This window comes from Eriocheir sinensis, chromosome 8 (genome assembly GCF_024679095.1).
Source record: "Eriocheir sinensis breed Jianghai 21 chromosome 8, ASM2467909v1, whole genome shotgun sequence".
Classification (NCBI taxonomy): Eukaryota; Metazoa; Arthropoda; class Malacostraca; order Decapoda; family Varunidae; genus Eriocheir; species Eriocheir sinensis.
In genome coordinates this window covers 6,183,033-6,203,349 of record NC_066516.1, presented here as the reverse complement: position 1 = coordinate 6,203,349, position 20,317 = coordinate 6,183,033, and the positions used below count along the sequence as shown (strand labels likewise).

Below are 20,317 nucleotides of genomic sequence, written 5' to 3'. Positions count from 1 at the left end.
CCTTCTCCCCCTTCTTTTTCTACTTCTTCCTCTTCTTCTTTTTGTTTTCCTTCCGGCCTCCTCCTCCTCCTCCCCCTTCTTTTTTCTACTTCTTCTTTCTCTTCTTCTTCTTCCTCTTCTTCTTTTTGTTTTCCTCCCGCCCTCCTCCTCCTCCCCCTTCTTTTTCTACTTCTTTTTCCTCTTCTTCTTCTTTTTCCCGGCCTCCTCCTCCTCCTCCCCCTTCTTTTTCTACTTCCTTCTACCTCTTAAAAAAATATTCTTCTACCTCTTCTTCTTCTTCCTTTTCCTCTTCTTTTTGTTTTCCTCCCGGCCTCCTCCTCCTCCTCCTTTTTCTTTTTCTTTTTTCTTCTTTATCTCTCCTATATAGCTCCCTGGATTTTCCCATGTCTAGGCTATACCGGTACCTCTCAGTTGCATCTCTAAAAGCATTAATCAAAGATATTTTCCGACTGTGCCATCATTACTTCACCTTCGTGGTCGAGTGGTGTGACCGCCTAGCTTTGAATCTGTGGGCCAGGGTTCGAATCCCCGGCCTGGGCAGTCGGCGCGCAGCTCACTCAGGTGTTATATAGGAAGCATTACATTTACCTTGATGGGAAGTGTGGAGGAGGACCTAAGAAGCGATACAAAGCGGAACAACTCAAAAGAAGAAGAAGAAGAATACTCAGCCACTCACGTTATGGCGGACAAGCTTTAACAGCACCGTTTTGATATTTGACACGACGCCCTCCTGCCTCGGGTAAGTATAGCCTTTTTATACACAGTCTCCAGCAATTAACATGACAAATACATTACTTTTTATCTGTATGGCCTTTCTTCAACAAGCTGGCGAAGGGGAATGCCCATGACAATGAAAAAGGCTCGGTTAGCAGTGTAGGATAAATTAAATGAGCCCATGGATGGTTAGATTGATTGATTGATTGATAGTTTATAGTGTTTATACCTCACGCATCTTAATACAGCATGACAAATACGTTACAGCCTAACTGACTGGCCTTTCTTGAACAAGCTGGCAAGAGTAGTTTTATGACTGTGGTGGTAGTGTGACCCTTCTTCTGTACCATCAACCTAGAAAAAGCACTCATGAGAACCCAATTGATCCCTCCTTTAACCTTTAGAAATATATAGTTGATGTGAGAAGTGAAAGTGTCGTATTATACCGGCCTTAATCTCTTGTTTTACAGAGAGCAGAATTAAAGATGGAATTCAAGGGTAGAAGAGTACGCAGAAGATTAGAAATTCAGATTGAAGTTAACTATCCCTCTGGCGTTCAGTTCTACAGTGACCCACCAACAGGAGACATCTTATTGACTGAATTTGATGACATTGCCTCTGACAGGCTGAAAAGTAAGGGTTTAAAGAAAAAAATATTGATTTGCAGGATTATTTTATATTTCTTTTATATTTGCTTTCTCTCTCTCTCTCTCTCTCTCTCTCTCTCTCTCTCTCTCACACACACACAGACACACATCACACACATTCAGATATACCACCAGTTTCTAGAACTAGCTGAAAAATATTTGGAAGTTGAATGATATATGAAGCTTTAGCCTAGACTGAGAGATTGTTATCAAAAGCTCAGATTGCATTCCATATATTTGCTCTGTACAGTTTTCAAAGTATTTATAGTTTTGGATGTGATCTCATAATTTTTTTTTTTTTTTTTTCAGTTTTAAGAGCTGTGGAACATTTGAATCTGCTGGGTTATGTCAAAGATTCAGATGAATGGATTAATAATTTGTATGAAGAATTTTCAAAGAACAAGTATTTCATCAATGCAGCTGTAAGTCACAAGAGGAGATTCTTAATCATGAAATAGTTGTATTGCATTGGAATAGCTCTCTTATGAATAGATCAGAATATCTCTTTTAACATGATTTTTAACAAATTAAAGAAGCAAAATGTTCTGTATGATGATCGAGGTTGATTACTAATTACCGAAGGCATCAATCTGCCTCTCCAAGTCACTATTCAGTGTCCATGTCTCACAGTCATAGAGTAAGACAGGAAGCACAAGCGACTTGAAGATCCAGATTGTTATGCTTCTGCACAGATTTTGACAGCATCACATATTCGTGCTGAGTGAGTCCATAACATCGTGGGCCAAGCCTTGAGACTTCCTGATGAGACCCACCATTGTTCTGTGCCAATGCAGAACCATGGGATGTTACTGGAATGACTTTGTGTCAAGCTGGCAACTACTCCTTGAAACTGATTCGACATCTATTACCTACATAGTCCATCAACACCAACACCAGGTTGATTCTTACAGAAACAACCCAAGTAGAGGAGGCTAAGGGGACATCCCCAGAGATTGTGCTTGAGCAAGCTGATAGATCTTACCATGAGGTACTTGGGATGGGAAGGGGGCCTGCATGAAGACATGCCAGGAGGAACCCCCGTTCTGCCATTGTAGGGTGGTGGAGGCAGCATGCCCCCTGCTGTCTGCCCCAACTGATTGGTTGATTACTAATAGAGTATGGTTCATGTATTGCCTTGATTATTATAGTTTTATGTAAGGTGAATCCCATCAAGGTGGTTCACTTCCCAGTCATTTCTAATGAATGTTTATTTCACTTTCAAAGCTCCTCCAGATGATTTTCATATTGCCTGTTTAGCTAGAGGCTTGATTCCTGACCATTTTTATAATGATTTGTTTCCACCTTGAGTGCTTTATATGAATTTTCAAGTATCAAAACTGAGTAGTACCTAGCTCCCATCAGAAGATAACTTTAAATATTCCATTTTCTTTTGCATGATTAGTTCTGCAAAGGATTTGCATTCACCTTTAGTAAGTACTCTACTACCTCAAGATAAGAGGGAAATTTTACTTCTTGACTGAGGTAGAAACTAGGTCATGTTTGATGAATTGTTTTATATGTATAATGAACTTACATTAAGGCGTCTTTGCCATCTTGAAGTAAATACTTTATTTGAAATAAGTTTTTATAATCTGACTGTGATGTGAAGGTTTGTGCACTTAGTACATATGTACCAAATAGTTTTGTCCAGTCCACTCAAATGCAGATGATTTTACTCAGCATTATTCCATGCCATTTACTAAATATTCAACACAACAGAATTGATTTAGATTGTTCTCTTACTTGATGCAGGATAAAGATTCCAAAGAAAGAGTTGATGAAATTCAGAAAGCCAGAAGGCAGGATCACGTGTCTCATTTCATCCTGCGTCTTGTCTTCTGCCGGAGTGAGGATTTGCGTCGGTGGTTTGTTGATCGCGAGACTGACCTGTTCCGGGCTCGCTTGCTTTATGCTTCCAGGTCTGGTTTAGATCTAAAAGCTTTCTTGGTGGCCAACAACCTTAAATATCTCATTGTGAGTATTGCATGGTATTGTTTGATTAGCAGGCTAAGTCATGTATTTCTGTTATTGCTTTTAAATTTTAGATGACAAATGAATGGACAAATTTGTTTACTGGAGAAATTTGCCCAAATGAATAAATTACCATTTTAACTTTTTTTTAATATATTCAGCCTGTATTACTGGAAGGCTTTCTTGATGGGGTCTTCTGGTTGACCCCAACCCAGTAGTGGCATAGGCAGGTGTTTTATAGTGGTGCCATCTTGCCTGGCTCATGCTGAATCTGCAACTCATCTTTGCTTCTCTCTAGAGAGTTTTGCTGAAGTCCAGATTGATAGGTGCTCATCAGTACAACAAGAAATAGTCACCATTGATGATGCCAATGGTATTTATAGTTTTCTGATCAGTGTGATTGATTCTGACCATAACCTTCTTCAGGTGGCAGAGGAGGAGCAGCAAAGGAAACGGGAGAACCTCATTGCAGGCAGTTTTCATGTCGGTGAGGACAATATAGACGGAATGACATTTTACAAGGTAAGTTTTAATTATTGTTATTATTTTGTTCATGCATATGCCTTCATTGATTGACTGATTGATTTGTTTATTCAGTTAATAAATTAGTGTGTGTATTTACCTAGTTGTATTTTACCTAGTTGTGACATACGGGAAAAGAGCTATGCTCACACTGTCCCGTCTCCATATCCTCTCTTATCCAACTTTTCCTTCAAATCATGAATGTTTCTTGCACACACCACCTCTTCCAGTCCATTCCAAAGCTCAATGCTTCTGTTTGGGAAACTAAACTTTTTCACATCTCGCCTACACATGGTCGCCCTCAACTTCTTTCCAAGTCCTCTCGTTTCTCTCTCACTCCACACACACAGGTCCTCTCTGTCCAGATTCTCCACCCCACTCACCACCCTGTACACCGCTATCAGGTCTCCTCTTTCTCTTCTTCTCTCCAGGGTTGTGAGCCTCATGCTATTGGGTCTCTCCTCGTAAGTCCGATCCCTAAGTTCCGGTACCATCTTAGTTGCCACTCTCTGTACTCTTTCCAGCTTTCTTATGTTCTTCTTTTCGTGAGGAGATCAGACCACTGCTGCATACTCCAACCTTGGCCTTATCATTGTAACTATTATTTTCTTCATCATCTCTTCCTCCAAATACACAAATGCCGTCCTTATGTTCCTCAGCAAATTCATAGTTTGTCCCGTTATCCTGTTGATGTGTTTGTCCAGTGACATGTTCTGAGATAGTCACTCCCAAATCTTTTTCTTCCATTCCTCTGCTTATTATCTCACTTCCCATCTTATAATCATATTCACATCTTCTACCACTCCTACCAAACTCTATTTTTTTACATTTCTCAAGGTTGAATTCCATCTGCCATGTACCACTCCACTCCCATATTTTGTCCAGGTCCCTCTGCAGTGCCTCACAGTCTTTCACGTCATTGACTCGTCTCAATAGCTTTGCATCATCTGCAAACAAACTCACATAGCTGATCACTCCGTCTACCATATAATTTATATAAACAGCAAACATTATTGGCGCCAGCACCGAACCTTGTGGGACCCCACTCCTCACTGGGCACCAGTTGGAAACCTTGTCCTTGATTACTGTCCTTATTTCCCTATTAGTTAGGAAGTCCTCCACCAACTGTGTGTGTGTGTGTGTGTGTGTGTGTGTAATTCACCACCACAGCCCGATCACAAGTTTGACTCACAGTCACTAACAAATACCCTCCGGACAAGAGCAAGCTCATTATAGTCAATCTCTGGGGTACTGCTGGGACCTTCACACACCCCATCCCCCTTCCTCAAGGGGGGACAGTAACCGCTCATTGTCAGTGGAAAAATCCCGGCCTGAGCGGGTTTGAACCTCTACCTGCCAGGCCACGAAGCCTGGCACTGCAGAGCTTTAACTGACTGAACTACGGAGTGGTGTGTGTGTGTGTGTGTGTGTGTGTGTGTGTGTGTGTGTGTTTACCTAGTTGTGACATACTGGAAAAGAGCTACGCTCTCACTGTCCTGTCTCCATATCCACTCTTATCCAATTTTTCCTTAAAATCATGAATGTTTCTCGCAAAAACCACCTCCTCCTCCAGTCTATTCCATAGCTCAGTGCTTCTGTTTGGGAAGCTAAACTTTTTCACATCTCTCCTACACATGGTCGCCCTCAACTTCTTTCCATGTCCTCTCGTTCCACACACACAGGTCCTCTCTGTCCAAATGCTCCACGCCGCTCGCAACCCTGTACACCGCTATCAGGTCTCTTTCTCTTCTCCTCTCTAGGGTTGTGAGCCCCATGCTATTGAGTCTCTCCTCATAAGTCTGATCTACAAGTTCCGGTACCATCTTAGTTGCCACTCTGCACTCTTTCCAGCTTCCTTATGTTCTTCTTTTTGTGAGGAGACTAGACCACTGCTGCATACTCCAACCTTGGCCTTATCATTGTAACTATTATTTTCTTCATCATCTCTTCCTCCAAATACACAAATGCCATCCTTATGCTCCTCAGCAAATTCAGAGTTTGTCCCGTTATCCTGTTGATGTGCTTGTCCAGTGACATGTTATCTGAGACAGTCACTCCCAAATCTTTATCTTCCATTCCTCTGCATATTATCTCATTTTCCATCTTATAATCATATTCACATCTTCTACCACTCCTACCAAACTCCATTTGTTTTTACATTTCCCAAGGTTGAACTCCATCTGCCATGTACCACTCCACTCCCATATTCTATCCAGGCCCCTCTGCAATGCCTCTCAGTCCTTCACATTATTCACTCATCTCAATAGCTTTGCATCATCTGCAAACAAACTCACATAGCTGAACACTCTGTCCAACATATCATTTATATAAACAGCAAACATTATTGGTGCCAACACCGAACCTTGCGGGACCCCACTCATCACAGGGCACCAGTTGGAAACCCTGTCCCTGATTATTGTCCTCATTTCCCTGTTAGTTAGGAAGTCCTCCAGCCACTTAATCAGTCCATCACCCACTCTACCCCTATTTTTAATTTTCCAAATTAGTTTTCTGTGCAGTACTTTGTCGAATGCCTTTTTCAAATACAGGTACACTCCATCTGCCCAGCCTTCTCTCTCTTGTATTAAATTTGTCACCCTTGAGTAATAACACAACAAGTTGGTGACACAAGATCCCCCTCTCCTGAATCCAAACTGGCAATCCGAGATAATTTTCTCACTTTCTAAGAAATTCAACCACCTGTTTTTAACCAGCCTCTCACATATCTTCGCAACCACACTAGTGAGTGATACCGGTCTGTAATTTAATGGGTCTTCTCTCTTGCTCTCATCCAATCTTGTGGTACTCTTCTTTCACTCAGGGAGGCGCTCATTATGAAGTGCAGTTTCTCTGCAAGTTGCTCATTACATTCTTTCAAGATCCACCCTGATACTCCATCCGGCCCCGTCGCCTTTCTTACATCCAGCTCTTTCAAACTTTCCCTGACCTCCTGCACCGTTAACTGTATCTCCTGCATAACCCTTCCTCTTTCCTGGCTTGGGAGTTGTACAAAATCTCCTTATGTGAAAACTCTATGGAAGCTGTTATTCATCACCTCTGCCATCTTTGCTGGATCCTCATATGTACTTTCATCCATTTTCAGTTTATCGATTGTTTCTTTATTCTTCAATTTGCTGTTCACATGTCTATAGAATAGTCTTTGCATTTGTCGATTATATCTTTTTCATATTTTCCGTTTGTGTGTGTGTATTTACCTAGTTGTAGTATTATGTACAGGGCATGGGCTTACACTCGTGTGGTCCCGTCTCCGTATCTGTATTTGTCCAACTTTTCCTTAAAGTTTTGCACACTCTTCGCTGATACTACATCCTCACTTAGTCTGTTCAAAACCTCTATATATCTTTGCGGGAAGCTATATTTCTTTGTCTCAAGCATCTTCCCTTCCTCAATTTTTTACTGTGTCCTCTTATATTCCTGGTGTTTATTCCTTCTCTTAGTAGTAACTCCTCATTATCTACTACTTCCATTTTAATCAATAATTTATAAATTAGTATTAGGTCTCCCCTTTCTCCTCTTTGTTCCAGTGTTGGCAGGTCCATTCCCTTTAACCTTTCTTCATATGTCAATCCCTCCAGTTCTGGAACCATTTTTGTTGCCATCCTTTGTATTCTTTCTAGTTTTTTTATATGTTTCTTCTTATGGGGAGACCACATCGCCTCCGCATATTCCAATTTTGGTCTAATCATAGTGGTTATTAACTTTTTCATCATATCCTTATCCATGTAGTGGAATGCTAATCCTATATTTCCTACCATTTTATACGTATCACCGAATATCCTATTAACATGACTCTCAGGTTGTAGATTATCCTGTATTGTCACTCCCAGATCTCTCTCTTCTTGAACTTACTTCAATATTTCTCCATCTCCCATTCTATATGTCCATTTTGGTCTTCCTTCACTCTTTTCCATTTCCATTACATGACATTTCTTCACATTGAATTCCATCTCCCATTTCATACTCCATTCCCAAATCTTATTCAGGTCATCTTGCAGAATTTCAGTCTTTTCTGTTTTTTATGTCTCAACAGTTTTGCATCATCTGCAAACAGGCTCATATAACTGTTTACTCTCTCTGGCATATCATTTACATATGCTAGGAAAAGTATTGGTGCTAATACCGATCCTTGAGACACTCCACTATCCATACAATTCTCCATTCCGATTTTGTGTTCTTTACCACTGTTATCATCTCTCTTCCCCTTAAGTAACTTTCCATCCAGTTCTTCATTTTCCCTTTCAATCCTCCTTTATTCTCCAACTTCCATAGTAGTCTTGTATGTGGAACTTTGTCAAAAGCCTTCTTCAGGTCCAAGTACACGCAATCAACCCATCCGTCCCTCTCCTGTAGTTTGTCTGTCACTCTTGAGTAAAAGCTCAGTAAGTTTGTTACACATGAGTGCCCTTTTCTAAAGCCATACTGCTTTTTTGTGATTATATTATGTTCTAGAAATTTTGTCCATTGTCTCTTTATCACTTTCTCGCATATTTTACATACTACACTGGTCAATGATACTGGTCTGTAGTTTAGCGGTTCTTCCATTTTTCCACTTCTGTATATAGGGACCACTTCAGCCCTCTGCCATTCATTTGGTATTTTACCAGTTGTTATTGAGCATTTTATGATATCATATACCGGTCCAACCAGCTGATTTCTGCATTCTTTCAATATATAACCCGAGTCTCCATCCGCTCCTACTGATTTCCTCTCTTCCAGCTCTTCCATTATTTTATATATCTCCTCTTTAGCTGTATGACTTCATCCATATGAACATCTATCATGTTATCTTGTGATTCATTGAATTGTGATTTTTTTGTAAAAATTTGCTGGAACCTTTTGTTTAGCAGTTCAGTCATGTCTTTAGGATCTTCGATTATCTTATTTCCATCATTCACTCTTTCTATTGTTTCCCTTGGCTTGATTTTTCCATTTATGAATCTATAAAACAGTTTAGGTTCTCCCTTGCACTTTTTGACAATATCCTTTTCATATCCTTTCTCTTCTTCTCTCCTTATTTTCACGTATTCATTTCTTGCTATCTTAAAATTTCTTTATTCCTTTGATTCTTATTTCTTTTCAATCTCTTCCACGCTTTGTCTCTTTTTATCCTTTGCCTTTGCATATCTTGCATTAAAGCAATCCTTTTTTCCTTTTTCTTGGGTATGTATTCTGGTACATATTTTATAACTCCTTGTTCATATGCCTCCATAAAAATATCATACTTTTCTTGCACCTCTCTTGTTCTCTTTAACTTTTCCCAGTCTAGCTCTCCAATGTATTTCCTGAGATTTTCCATGTCTGCCTTCCTATAGTTTAACCTGTTTCTTTTATATGATTCGTCTCCCTCATTTCCTTCCTCCTCTGTTTCCATCTCTATTATTATGTGATCACTTTTTCCCAGGGGGCAGCCATACCTTAATTCAGGGGCGGGCAACCTTTTCAGAGTGAGGGCCGGATGAGACTTTTGGGAGCAGGCCGCGGGCTGGATTGACAAACGAAATCCCCAAAGTGACTATATACAATACATTATACAAGAATTTTATTGAAAAACATACAAATCAGTGAGACAGCTGGTGTTGCTTGCCCTGAATAAGTGTTTCAATGTTCGGCTCGATGGATGAGATAGACAACAGAAGAATGTCGTTGAGGTGGCGGTGGCAGTTTGGAGAAGAGCTGTTCGCAACAGTAGGTGCTGCCAAACATGGCCACGATGCGTTGAACATGCGCAATGTATTGACGAGGTCACAGAAGAAGGACAGCGGAGAAGAGGTGCGGAAAATATTCTTATGCGATTTGCTTCTGTTTGTTTCAGGTTCCATTTACAGATGCGTTGGAACTGGTAAGACGGAAGAAAGTGTTCCTGAAAGCTGGTCTTGCCTATGTCCCAGAAGGTGACGTGGCCACCCTAGTCATTAATTCCTTCAGGACACGTCTGTCTCGGGCTGTGGCAGTAAGTGGCTAATCCAGCATTGTTTACTGAGGGGTAATTTTTGGTTCAGAGGCCTTTGTTCATTATAATTTTATTTTATTTTTCCGTGTTAATCAAGTTATTTGAATAGGATCAGAGACACATAAACCCTTATACACATACAATTGGATACAAGTGGTCCTAGAGATGTAGATTTAAAAGCACATGAGTAGCTTAATGGATTTACATTAGGAGCATGCAAGTAACATACACGCTGTCATCATGAGCAACAACAAAATGATTGATGTTCATTTTTCAAAGAGAAAATGTCAGTTATTGGCATAAATTTTATGGTGAATACAAAAATGCTAAGTTGCTCAGAAAATTTTCCTCATGCACTTTAGACCTCTCTTCCTTTCCAACTCATTCAAAATCTGATATCATTGTGTTCAAGAGATCTTTCTCTTTCATATTCACCTATTTGTGTTTACAGTAGGTTCATCCATGCCTAGTTTAGAGTATTTTTCAATTGACATCAATATAAACACATTTACTTCTTCCAACAGAATGCATACAAAGCCCTGCCTGAAGTGGAGAGTGATGAGCGTCTGGTTTGTCTCTTGAAAGACTTTGACAAGCGCTACATTGCCAAAGATTACTTATCCAGGAAGCCAGTCAACATTCATATTACTCCAGATGTGATTGACAGCTTGGCTAACAAGTCTTTTCCACCTTGCATGCGGCAGCTCAATGACGTTTTGCGATCCACCTATCACCTGAAGCACCACGGCCGCCTCATCTATGGACTGTTCCTCAAGGCTGCTGGCTTAAGTATGGAGGATTCGCTAACCTTCTGGAGATCTCACTTTCTAAAAATCATGGATGAGGACATGGTATGGGAGGCTTTGTTTTGCTGGATCCAGGATTCTCTATGTTATTTTAGCTGCCATTTATATATAAAACTGTGAAATTATCATGATAAGACCTTGATATGTAAAGACACGGCAATGGAATACCTGAGGTTCATCAAAAATCAAGATAGCAATGCTAGGGTTATTATGAAGATGAGTGGAAAAGAAAATAAGAGACAAGGGGCAGAGTTGAATGTGTACAACTAGAAGGACTGATTACAAAGTCTTTTGTATCCCAGGCCCCAGGCTTGTATCTAACTGTCCTCCCTCTACAGCCTCCTAGTAAAATGAACATAATTCACATATTTTTTCTTCACAGTTTCGTAAAAAAAAGTATGCATATGGCATCCGATACATTTATGGAAAAGAAGGAATGAGAAAAGACTGTCTTCCCTATGGGTGCATGAAGATCATTGGGCACAGCCCTGGACCAAGTGAAACTCATGGCTGCCCATTCCGGCACACTGATGCCCCTTTGCTGTGGCAGCGTCTTGCAGCCTATGGAGTGTCACAGCAGGGTTAGTTAGTTAGTTGCTTCCTTCAATTAGAAATTTTATATTTTTATTACTCACATAATTATCTTCTGCAGATGACAAATTAAAAGTAAATTAGTATTTCAAATTCCTATATAAAACCATAGCTAATTCAGCTCACCAAATGTTACACACTAGAATACTTTTTGTAGGAAGGGGAAAACAACAAAAATAGACATTTTAGATGTATTTGTTGAGGGGCCTAATATGATAATAATAATAATCTAGTATTGCTGACAAGAGAACTAGGATGTAATGATGATGGTAATGGTAGTGGTTAAATTAATTTCCATCTGATTTCAATTTATTTTGCAGTTATCCATGAAATCATGGTTTTGGTAAGTAAGCAGCACTACCAAGCAGCCTGCCAATGCTTCTGGGAAGCTTTGCATGGTGTTCCCATAGAGGGTGGCATCGACCATCCCAATCAGTTCTTTGAAGAGAGCTACATGCTCCTGAATGGAGGTGCACAACCCAGCCAAGGTAAGTCATCCTGCTCTTCACTTTATCATAAATTTCTTCATCCTTTCACTGTATTCCTCCTTCCTGCTGCTTGTGTTCCTTCAATAGGGTAATATCAATCAATCAATCAATGGGGGCATATTATATTACTGAAATTGTAGCTATTTTATTTTATTTTTTATTTTTTTATTTTTTTCGGTACATATTATAATACACAATTTTCAAAGGAATTAGTTTGGTTTATATATATGTGACTCATATGAAGTGAAAAATTGATTGTATTAAGTGTTTCCTTTAGCAGTATGAAAAAAGGCAAAATTTTTAAAGTTTTATTTTACTTATTATTATGCTACAGTCATATGAAGTTTGTTGGTGGAAATTGAAAAAAAATATTATAATAGTTTCTTTAACTTCTGTACACGTAATTTTCTAAAGTATTAGTTTGATTTACTTACTTGTGAAGCATTTAAAGAGTCAGCCTGAAATTTTTTTTCATGAGTGCATAAAATGTTCATTGTATTTGTCAAAATGGATTGAATGTAAGGCTTAGCACCATAAAAGGCATATTTCTAACATTATGTGTTATACTAGTATGAAAATGCTATATTATTTTACATTTCAGTGACATTTAAGCCTATGTTTTTTTCTCACCCCACCTATGTTTTTTCTTACCCCTTTTGTTGGGTAAGAAAAAATAACAAAAATAATCCTAGCTATTTTTTGTTTCACCCAAAATGGAAAAAACTTTGTGCCAAAAGCTCTATAATCCAACATGATCTGTTTAGATGTTTATTCTTCATTTTCAATAAATTTCAGAGGCAGGAAAGTAAAATATGTATATTTTTACTTTTTCTCCCCCCAGTTGAGTATACGTCGGGGGGCACGTCAAATCACCCACCCTACGACGCCAAGTCTGAAGGTCCCTCCGGGCGAGACTCCATACAGGTAATATCAAGACACCTCTTAAATTAACCTGTCCGCTGCGATTGGCATGGATTTGGCTTTAACTGGTAGCCTGGTAACATAGTCCCAGGTCTTTCTCTGCCTCTGTGGTGGATAGGGGAGTGTTTCCTATGTGGTATTGGTATGCTGGATATCCTCTCCCAAGGTGCAGGACTACATTTTTTTTTTCATTGAATTGTAGCAGCCACTTTTTGTTCCATTCCTGTAGCTTGGTGGTCTTCTTGTAGGAAATCTGCAGTCAGGGGGTTAATTAATAGGATTTTGCAAAATTTATCAGTAGACATAGAAAAATAAGAAACATTAGGGTCATGGCAGCTTGGTAAGTGTATGGCCCTTATTTGAGGGACACGTACTGCTCCTCCTATTGGACCCATTATCTATAAGTAGTAACTTTTGAATGCCCACCCCAATACATTGAACAGTTAATTTAGGAAAATATTTTCAATTTTGTGAACTTATAACTATCATTGTCTTAATTAAAGTATCATTCTTATGGTTTGGGGCATATACAAATTAAGTTAAACCACATTTGGTATTGTTTTATTCTTTTTGTCTACAATAATTATTGGGACATGTGCATTACTTTTTTATACTAATCTAAAGCCCCAAGTACACTGTCGAATTTTTGGCACGAATCAGTTCGTGAAAAAATTCGCCGACCAGTTCGCCGACATGACCAAGATTCTTACAGTTCGTGACCATTTGGCAACATGCTAGCAAATGCTCAAGACAATTCGGGGACAATTCAGAGACATGTCGCCGACTATTCAGCGTCCATGTCGCCGAGCTCAAAATCTGAAATTTTAACGTTTTTTTTGTCGCGGAATAACTGGCGACAAGTCTCCAAATTGTCTTCGCATGTCCCCGAAGTGTCGGCGACATGTCGGGAACAATTCTCCGACAGTGCCAAGATTTCTGACAGCTGATCATCTGATGCCCATGTGGCATATAAAAGCACGGGAATCCGCGCCTACCTCATGGACTACTACAACACCCGGGAGCAGTGGCCTGGCAGGACAGAATTGTGGGCGAGTAAATACCATGTGTGGTAATATGTATGATAGTGTGTGTAATAAAATTTTTAAATGTGACTTGTTTTTGTTTTGCTCTCCCACAAATATTTTAGAATGAATGAATGTTTACGTAATATTAATAAACAAACCAGTAACTGAAAGAAGAAAAAATTCTAAATAACTGAAAATGAAACAAAGGTTAAATAATGGTAGAATAATGATGTTAAGAAATAAATAAAGTAATAAATAGTAAATTGATTATGAAATAAATGAAAATGTTAGTTCCATACCTATTTTATATATTCATGATTCTTCTTGTTTTTCATATTTTCTTGTTTACTATTTATTATTATAGTATTATTTTATTCCGTATATATATATATATATATATATATATATATATATATATATATATATATATATATATATATATATATATATATAGATAGATAGATAGATAGATAGATAGATAGATAGATAGATAGATAGATAGATAGATAGATAATACATAAATAGATAGATAGACAGACCCCCGTGTACATCTCCCACCGCGACCCATTTGCCATGTCGTGATTAATTCGCCGAATATTCGGGGACATCTCCCCGAATAGTCTTGGCCATTCAGCGACATGTCCCCAAATAGTCGGCGACATGTCGGCGACAAATTTGCCAATAAAATCAAAATTTCAACGGTCAAAATTCGGCAACAATTCGGCGGTCATTTTACATTTGTGCACATTCGGCGAACGGCTGCGAATTTTTCATGCAACATGAAACTTTTGTGGCGGTCGTGACCAACTGTCAAAAGTCGCGTGGTGGACGCAGACATGTCCCCGAACGGCCAAGAACAGGCAAGAAAGATGCCGAACTTGTTCGCGACACAGGATGACTTGCATATTCGCGCACATTCGTGAGCCAAAATTCGGCAGTGTATTTGGGGCTTAAAGAGTGCTGAAAGGAATTAGAACCACAGTCAAAAGTGGTTAATTGTAGTAATGAAAATTGTAATTGTTTATGTATGTCACTTGTTTTGCAGGAAAGAAGCAGCCGGAGGTGAGAGCCACACATTCTGTCATGTGTGCATCCCAGGCATCCAGCCAGCCCAGCCAGGCATCCAGCCAGCCCACTCAGGCACCACCAGACAACACAGAAGTCTCAGAAATGGAAACAGACATAGATGATGAAACTGAAACTGCCATGCTGAAGATATCTCTGGAAGGATTGAAATAAGAAAAGAATATCTTATATATAATTATGTATCATGCAGGATGTATATTACCATATATTTTTATTAACCATTATATATTTCACCAAGAAAATGAGAAGTTTTGTTCATTGGTATTGGTATATTAGTATATCAGTTGTTTTAAGTGATTTATGAAAATAATATATTAATATATAATATATATAATTCATATTATTTGATGAAGCTGAATTTTTTAAATAAAAAAATATATAATTTTTATATGATAAAACAATATTACACACGGCTGTTGTCACTTTTACACTTTTGGCTGGGTAGGTGACAGATTTCCACTTTCTCAGCCTTTCCCTTGAAGTTAGCTCTGAGCCTGTCACTGCAACCCACCCCATCCCACCCTTCCCTTCCTACACACACCTACACATCCCAGGAGACAACAGGAGGAGTGTGGATTAAGAAGGGGAGATCAGAAAGGGGGCTGTGCTTAGGGAACCTCAGCTTCAGCAGGAAAAGTATGATGAGCGTGGTCACAATCAACATCTTTATCAAACTTGGTAACCCAAACGTTTCGACCTCAGGATGTCATCTTCAGTGGTCTAAAAACAATACATGAACAAATTTCAGCAGGGAGACTACACAATATAAAAATAAGCTTTAAAATACCCTAAAATAGTAATCAAACCTAAACTAGCTAAAAACTATAAATTAAGTAAGGGGGACAACAGACATAGTATATTAAGTGGGGGAACATTGATATATGAATTGTAAATTATGGTGATGACAATATTTAGAAATTAAGAAAATGTAATCTAATAGTGCTATAATAAGTAACTAAAAAACTGAGAGCATATTTAAGGAACATTTAGGGAACTGCAGACAGAGTGTTATCAAGCGAGGGACTAAGTGAAGTAAGCTGAAAGTCTGACAAATTAAAGAAAAATGTGTCTGCCAAACACGAAAGGAAACTTAGAAATATTGGTGCTAAGTATTATTTACGCTCGTGTGACCCAAACAAGGTTATTTTTAACTACTCAAGTGTTCAACTTGAATTTGCTGGTGACAGTCAGGAAGTCGGAGGCGGCCGCTTCACTGTGGCGTCCCTGTGGTTCCTCCCTTGGAGGAACAATACTTGGAGTGGCCCTCAGCGGGTCGCTCTTCATTGTGAGGTGAAGCAAGGTGGGTAGGGGAGGGCGGAGCTTAGTCGATGGGCGGAGCCAGCAATTCCACCCAAAACATTGCGTTCTCGTTCCCAGATTGTCGGCATAAATGAGTTTGTCTGCCTTATTTCTTCCACATATCATATGTTTTTAGTTATTCAACTGCTGCAGTATATGCTCTAAGGATTTATGTACAGGTTTTAATAGAAAAACACCAGCATTTCCTTGTCTATATTCCGTAGAAGCTGAGAAGAAATGTTCCACACCCACCTTGATCCCTCACACTTCCTCTGTATAATGTTCATTATGTATTGACCATGGTCTTACTTTTAATGCAGAAGCATGTAAAGCCTTCTATGTAGAACGTTTCAGATTTGATCAAAACTCACTACGAGTAAACAGAAGGAAGTATTGGGGCAGGAAGGAGAAAAAACTTACCCGTACGCAAATAATAGTATATAGTATTTGATTCAATGTCAACCAACCGTGTTACACAATCATGCATGTCATTGTTAGAGGAATATTAACCAGTAAATGGAGAAAATGCAACATACAGGTCAGGCACCAATTACTGCGAGAGGGTTTGGTTACATGTTTTTAGGGAGAGAAATGATTGTGGAGTGGTGGAGATAGCTTGATCACCGGAGATGAAAAAAGAGACTTAAAAGAGTGGAATAAATTATAGAAGATAACTCCTGTAAGAAAGAATGAGAGAGAATGAAAATGAGGGAGAATGATAAGAAGAATAAGACTGAAAATGAGAGAAAGGTAGGTAATGAGAATGAAAAAGAATGAAAATGAGGGGGAATGAGAGAGAATTGAGAATGAGTTAATGAAAATGAGAAAGAGGGAATGAGAGAGAGGGAATAAGAATGACAGAATGAGAGAGAGGGAATAAGAATAAGTGAGAAAATGAGATATCGAGAGAAAGTGAGAATGTGGGAGAATGAGAATGAGACTGAAAGACAATGAGAATGAGAGAAAGAATGTAAGAATGAGAGAATGTCAGAGAAAGAAAGAATGAGAGAGTTGAATTGATGAGGACGAGAGAATGATAATGAAAATAAGATTGAGAGAGAATGTGAATGAGAGAGAAATTAATGAGAATTTAATGAGAGGGAATAAGAATAAGAAAGAGAATGAGAATGAGAGATTGAGAATAAGAATGAGAGAGAAAATGAGGATGAGGAAGAAAGAGAATGCAGAATGATTTTGAGAGAGAATGAAAATGAAGGGGAATGATTGAATGAGAATGAGAATGAGAGATGTAATGAGAATTATAGAGGATGAGTATGAGAGAGGCAATGAGAAAGACAAAATGAGAGAGTGGGGATAAGAATAAGACTGAGAGAAAAAGAATGAAGGAGGATTATAATTTTTAATGAGAATGAGAATATGAGAGATATTAAGAATGAGAGAGAGTGTGACAGAGAGAGAATGAGAATGTGAGAAAAAATGTAAGAAAGAATGAGAGAATGCATGTGGTTGAAGGTGACTTGGTCCTATCAATTGCACTTGTTTCATGTTTTGGAAAATAACTTTGTGCTCATAACATTTCTAATTGCACCCAAAGACCTCTACATTCCAGCAATTTGATCTGTTTGTGTGTAAAAGCCATGGAAAAGGAATTACGGATGATTTCCTTGAAATTACTACCTACCAGGCAATCATTCGCATTCTGTGTCGCTCCTTTTCTAGCCTAGTTTTCTCCCCTCTTATGTAATGTTTCGCTATAAAAGTAATTGTATCGTACCGAGGAAACGTTATGCTGCCATCCCTGCCTCTGTGGGTGCGACCAAATGTAGTGCCCCGGAAAATTGGGGGCGGCGCTCTTTAACTTTTTTTATGACTGAATTAGACTGAATTAGAGACTGCATGTACGTTAACCATAGCTGGGTGTTATCGCGATATTTTATTGATGATAACAAAATCGGGTTATCGGCCATTCGCTACCTATTTAAATATATATCAGTATCTTCATTAATTTTTTAACCAAACTAGCGATAATCGCTACTTTTTTCGCCTCAGAAAAAAAACTTGTCTCCCTACTGCGCATGTGTGGCCTGATGAAAAAACTTCGGGGTATGAAATATCTTCGGTGAAGAGATTTCACACTTAGATCATCAACATTAAACCACTAGGTTATTTTTTTATGTTACTCAAAAATCAATATATCAAAGAGAAAAATCATTTAACTTTGCCCAAAAAATGATTATTCACTGCCTCAAATTTGATATTCCATATTCGTTTGTGAGCATTCCATGGTATTGAAGGCACCCGGTGTTGTATTATTTGGTGTCCCATCGTCAAAAGCTGGCGCTTTTGTTTACAAACACGTACTGGTCTCGTGAACTGCGCATGTTCAGACCAGTAAGTGTAGACCTGTACAGTCTCACAAAGCTTTTTAACACATTAATTACGAGTTGCTGGAAAGCTGAATCTGACATACAGTGCCACCACCCTCCCTAGCTGTTTCTAGAACGACACTCTGTACATACAAATACAACTCGTACAAATCGATCGAGTGTTGGTCTAGAAACAGCGAGGATGGTGGTATTGGTACTGTATGTCTGATTCAGCCTTCCAGCAACTCTTAATTACGGTTAAAAAGCTTTGTGAGACTGTACAGGTCTACGTGCTTGCTGGTCTGAGCACGCGCAGTTCACGAGAGACCAGTGTTTGTAAACAAAAGCGCCAGCTTTTGACAGTAGGGACGCCAAATAACACAACACCGGCTCAGGCGTTTCTAGTATTACCGTCCATATGTACGTGTCAACGTGTGGTTTTCAGGTTTTGTAAGTTTTCTAAAATACAGATGATGAAAATTTGAATTCATTTTTTTATTTTTTTATCTGAAATATCAATATAGTATCGTTTTCGCCTATCGGACTTATTGCTAGCTAGTATCGGAATTGTGGATTTATATCGGTATCGGTTATCGGTTATCGCCTATATTTGTGTCTCCAGTTAACGAATATCGGTTATCACCGATAAGGTTTTTCATTATCAGTTATCGGTTATCGGGAATAAGGTTTTCTGTTATCGTGCCCAGCTATGACGTTAACTTACTGAGCATAGAACAAATTTAAGACTTAAATAAACTCCCGCGTAATTGAATGCGAACGACTATAGAAGGTAGGCTGCCACCACCCACCGATGAGGGTTGGAACCCCCTTAAAGGGGAGAAAATAAGACTGCATGATTGTCTACACTCAACTACGCCGGATGAAAGACGGGAGAAAACACTTGAGGGGGTAGCGTAGACACTGAAGAGGGAGGGAGACGTGAAGGTACGGATTTCCTTGTGTGGCGTCCGGCTGATCAACTCGTAACCTTAAGATTAAATGAGGAACAGTGATAAACAGAATAATATAATTACAAGGGGAATTTTACTGAGACATTTGTTACAAAGATAAAATATAATTGTTTGTTCTAGAGCCTATAGGCCGGCTTTGTGAAATTACAAAAATATAAAGTTACTACTGAGAACCTTAAACCCAAACAAACTTCCCTTGTCGAGCCTATGGCTCCCACACAAGGGTAACAAGAACGCGACTACATATTAGTAATACTTGGGCGAGACGTTTGGAGAAGCAGGGGGGATGTGTGTGTGTGTGTGTGAAACGGAGTGGAGACGTGCTGACTGGTCACCAACAGGGCCTATATAGGGCGGGTGAACGGAGACTGGCTTAACTACTTAACACACTGGATATGTTGGTATATATTAATATATTAACACGAGGGAAAAAATGAGAATTTATTTATTTTTATTTATTTATTTTTTGTGATGGTGAGGGGGGGACACGAGCAACGTGAACGCAGGTATTACTTACAGGGCGGATGAACGGAGACTAGCCCGCGGGCCCGGCGAGAGAGAGGGACACGTGTGTGGTTGAAAATTGGAGTGTCTCAAGGCGTGATTTATGGGGAGGGAGGGATCGAAGTGTTAAATTGAATTAGCTCTCTGGGGAACAATTAAGTCGATCAGGAACAAAGCTGGGAGGTAGGGAAGGTTTGCAAAAGACTTAAACCACGGGATGGAGTACTAGCTGTAGGATATATCAATGAATGCTCTTATTTTGCCAGCAGTGTTCATTGCAATGACGTGATGAACTGACCTGGCATCAGCAAAAAACTAGTAAGAAAACTATTTGTTAACGTACGCCGCATGCATATTTATTTTTGGTAGTTCCACCAGGGCCACCAGATAGCAGGTGTGTTCATGAAGGACCCCACAAAGTTTATGAAAGTAATTGTAATTGTAATTAAGTTTTCAAGTATAATTACTCCAACC

The 20,317-nt window shown here is 39.1% G+C and overlaps 1 protein-coding gene across 1 annotated transcript; it reads left to right on the top strand.

The window, feature by feature from the left end:
* The first annotated feature begins 175 nt into the window (after window positions 1-175).
* On the top strand, window positions 176-20,237 carry LOC126995425 (DNA primase large subunit-like). The gene is made up of 11 exons (XM_050854949.1): window positions 176-739; window positions 1,185-1,347; window positions 1,671-1,783; window positions 3,114-3,335; window positions 3,759-3,854; window positions 9,688-9,825; window positions 10,350-10,676; window positions 11,014-11,212; window positions 11,543-11,710; window positions 12,552-12,634; window positions 14,702-20,237. The coding sequence occupies exons 2-11, from the start codon at window positions 1,200-1,202 to the stop codon at window positions 14,720-14,722; spliced, it is 1,515 nt and encodes a 504-aa protein (XP_050710906.1). The 5' UTR covers window positions 176-739; window positions 1,185-1,199; the 3' UTR covers window positions 14,723-20,237.
* The last annotated feature ends 80 nt before the right edge of the window (window positions 20,238-20,317 follow it).

Excerpts from the sequence above, each read along its gene's own strand:
- LOC126995425 (XM_050854949.1), top strand. The coding sequence starts at position 1,200 with ATGGAATTCAAGGGTAGAAGAGTACGCAGAAGATTAGAAATTCAGATT. Across the intron at positions 1,784-3,113 it reads AGTATTTCATCAATGCAGCT|GATAAAGATTCCAAAGAAAG; the intron begins GTAAGTCACAAG and ends TACTTGATGCAG. Across the intron at positions 9,826-10,349 it reads GTCTGTCTCGGGCTGTGGCA|AATGCATACAAAGCCCTGCC; the intron begins GTAAGTGGCTAA and ends TTCTTCCAACAG.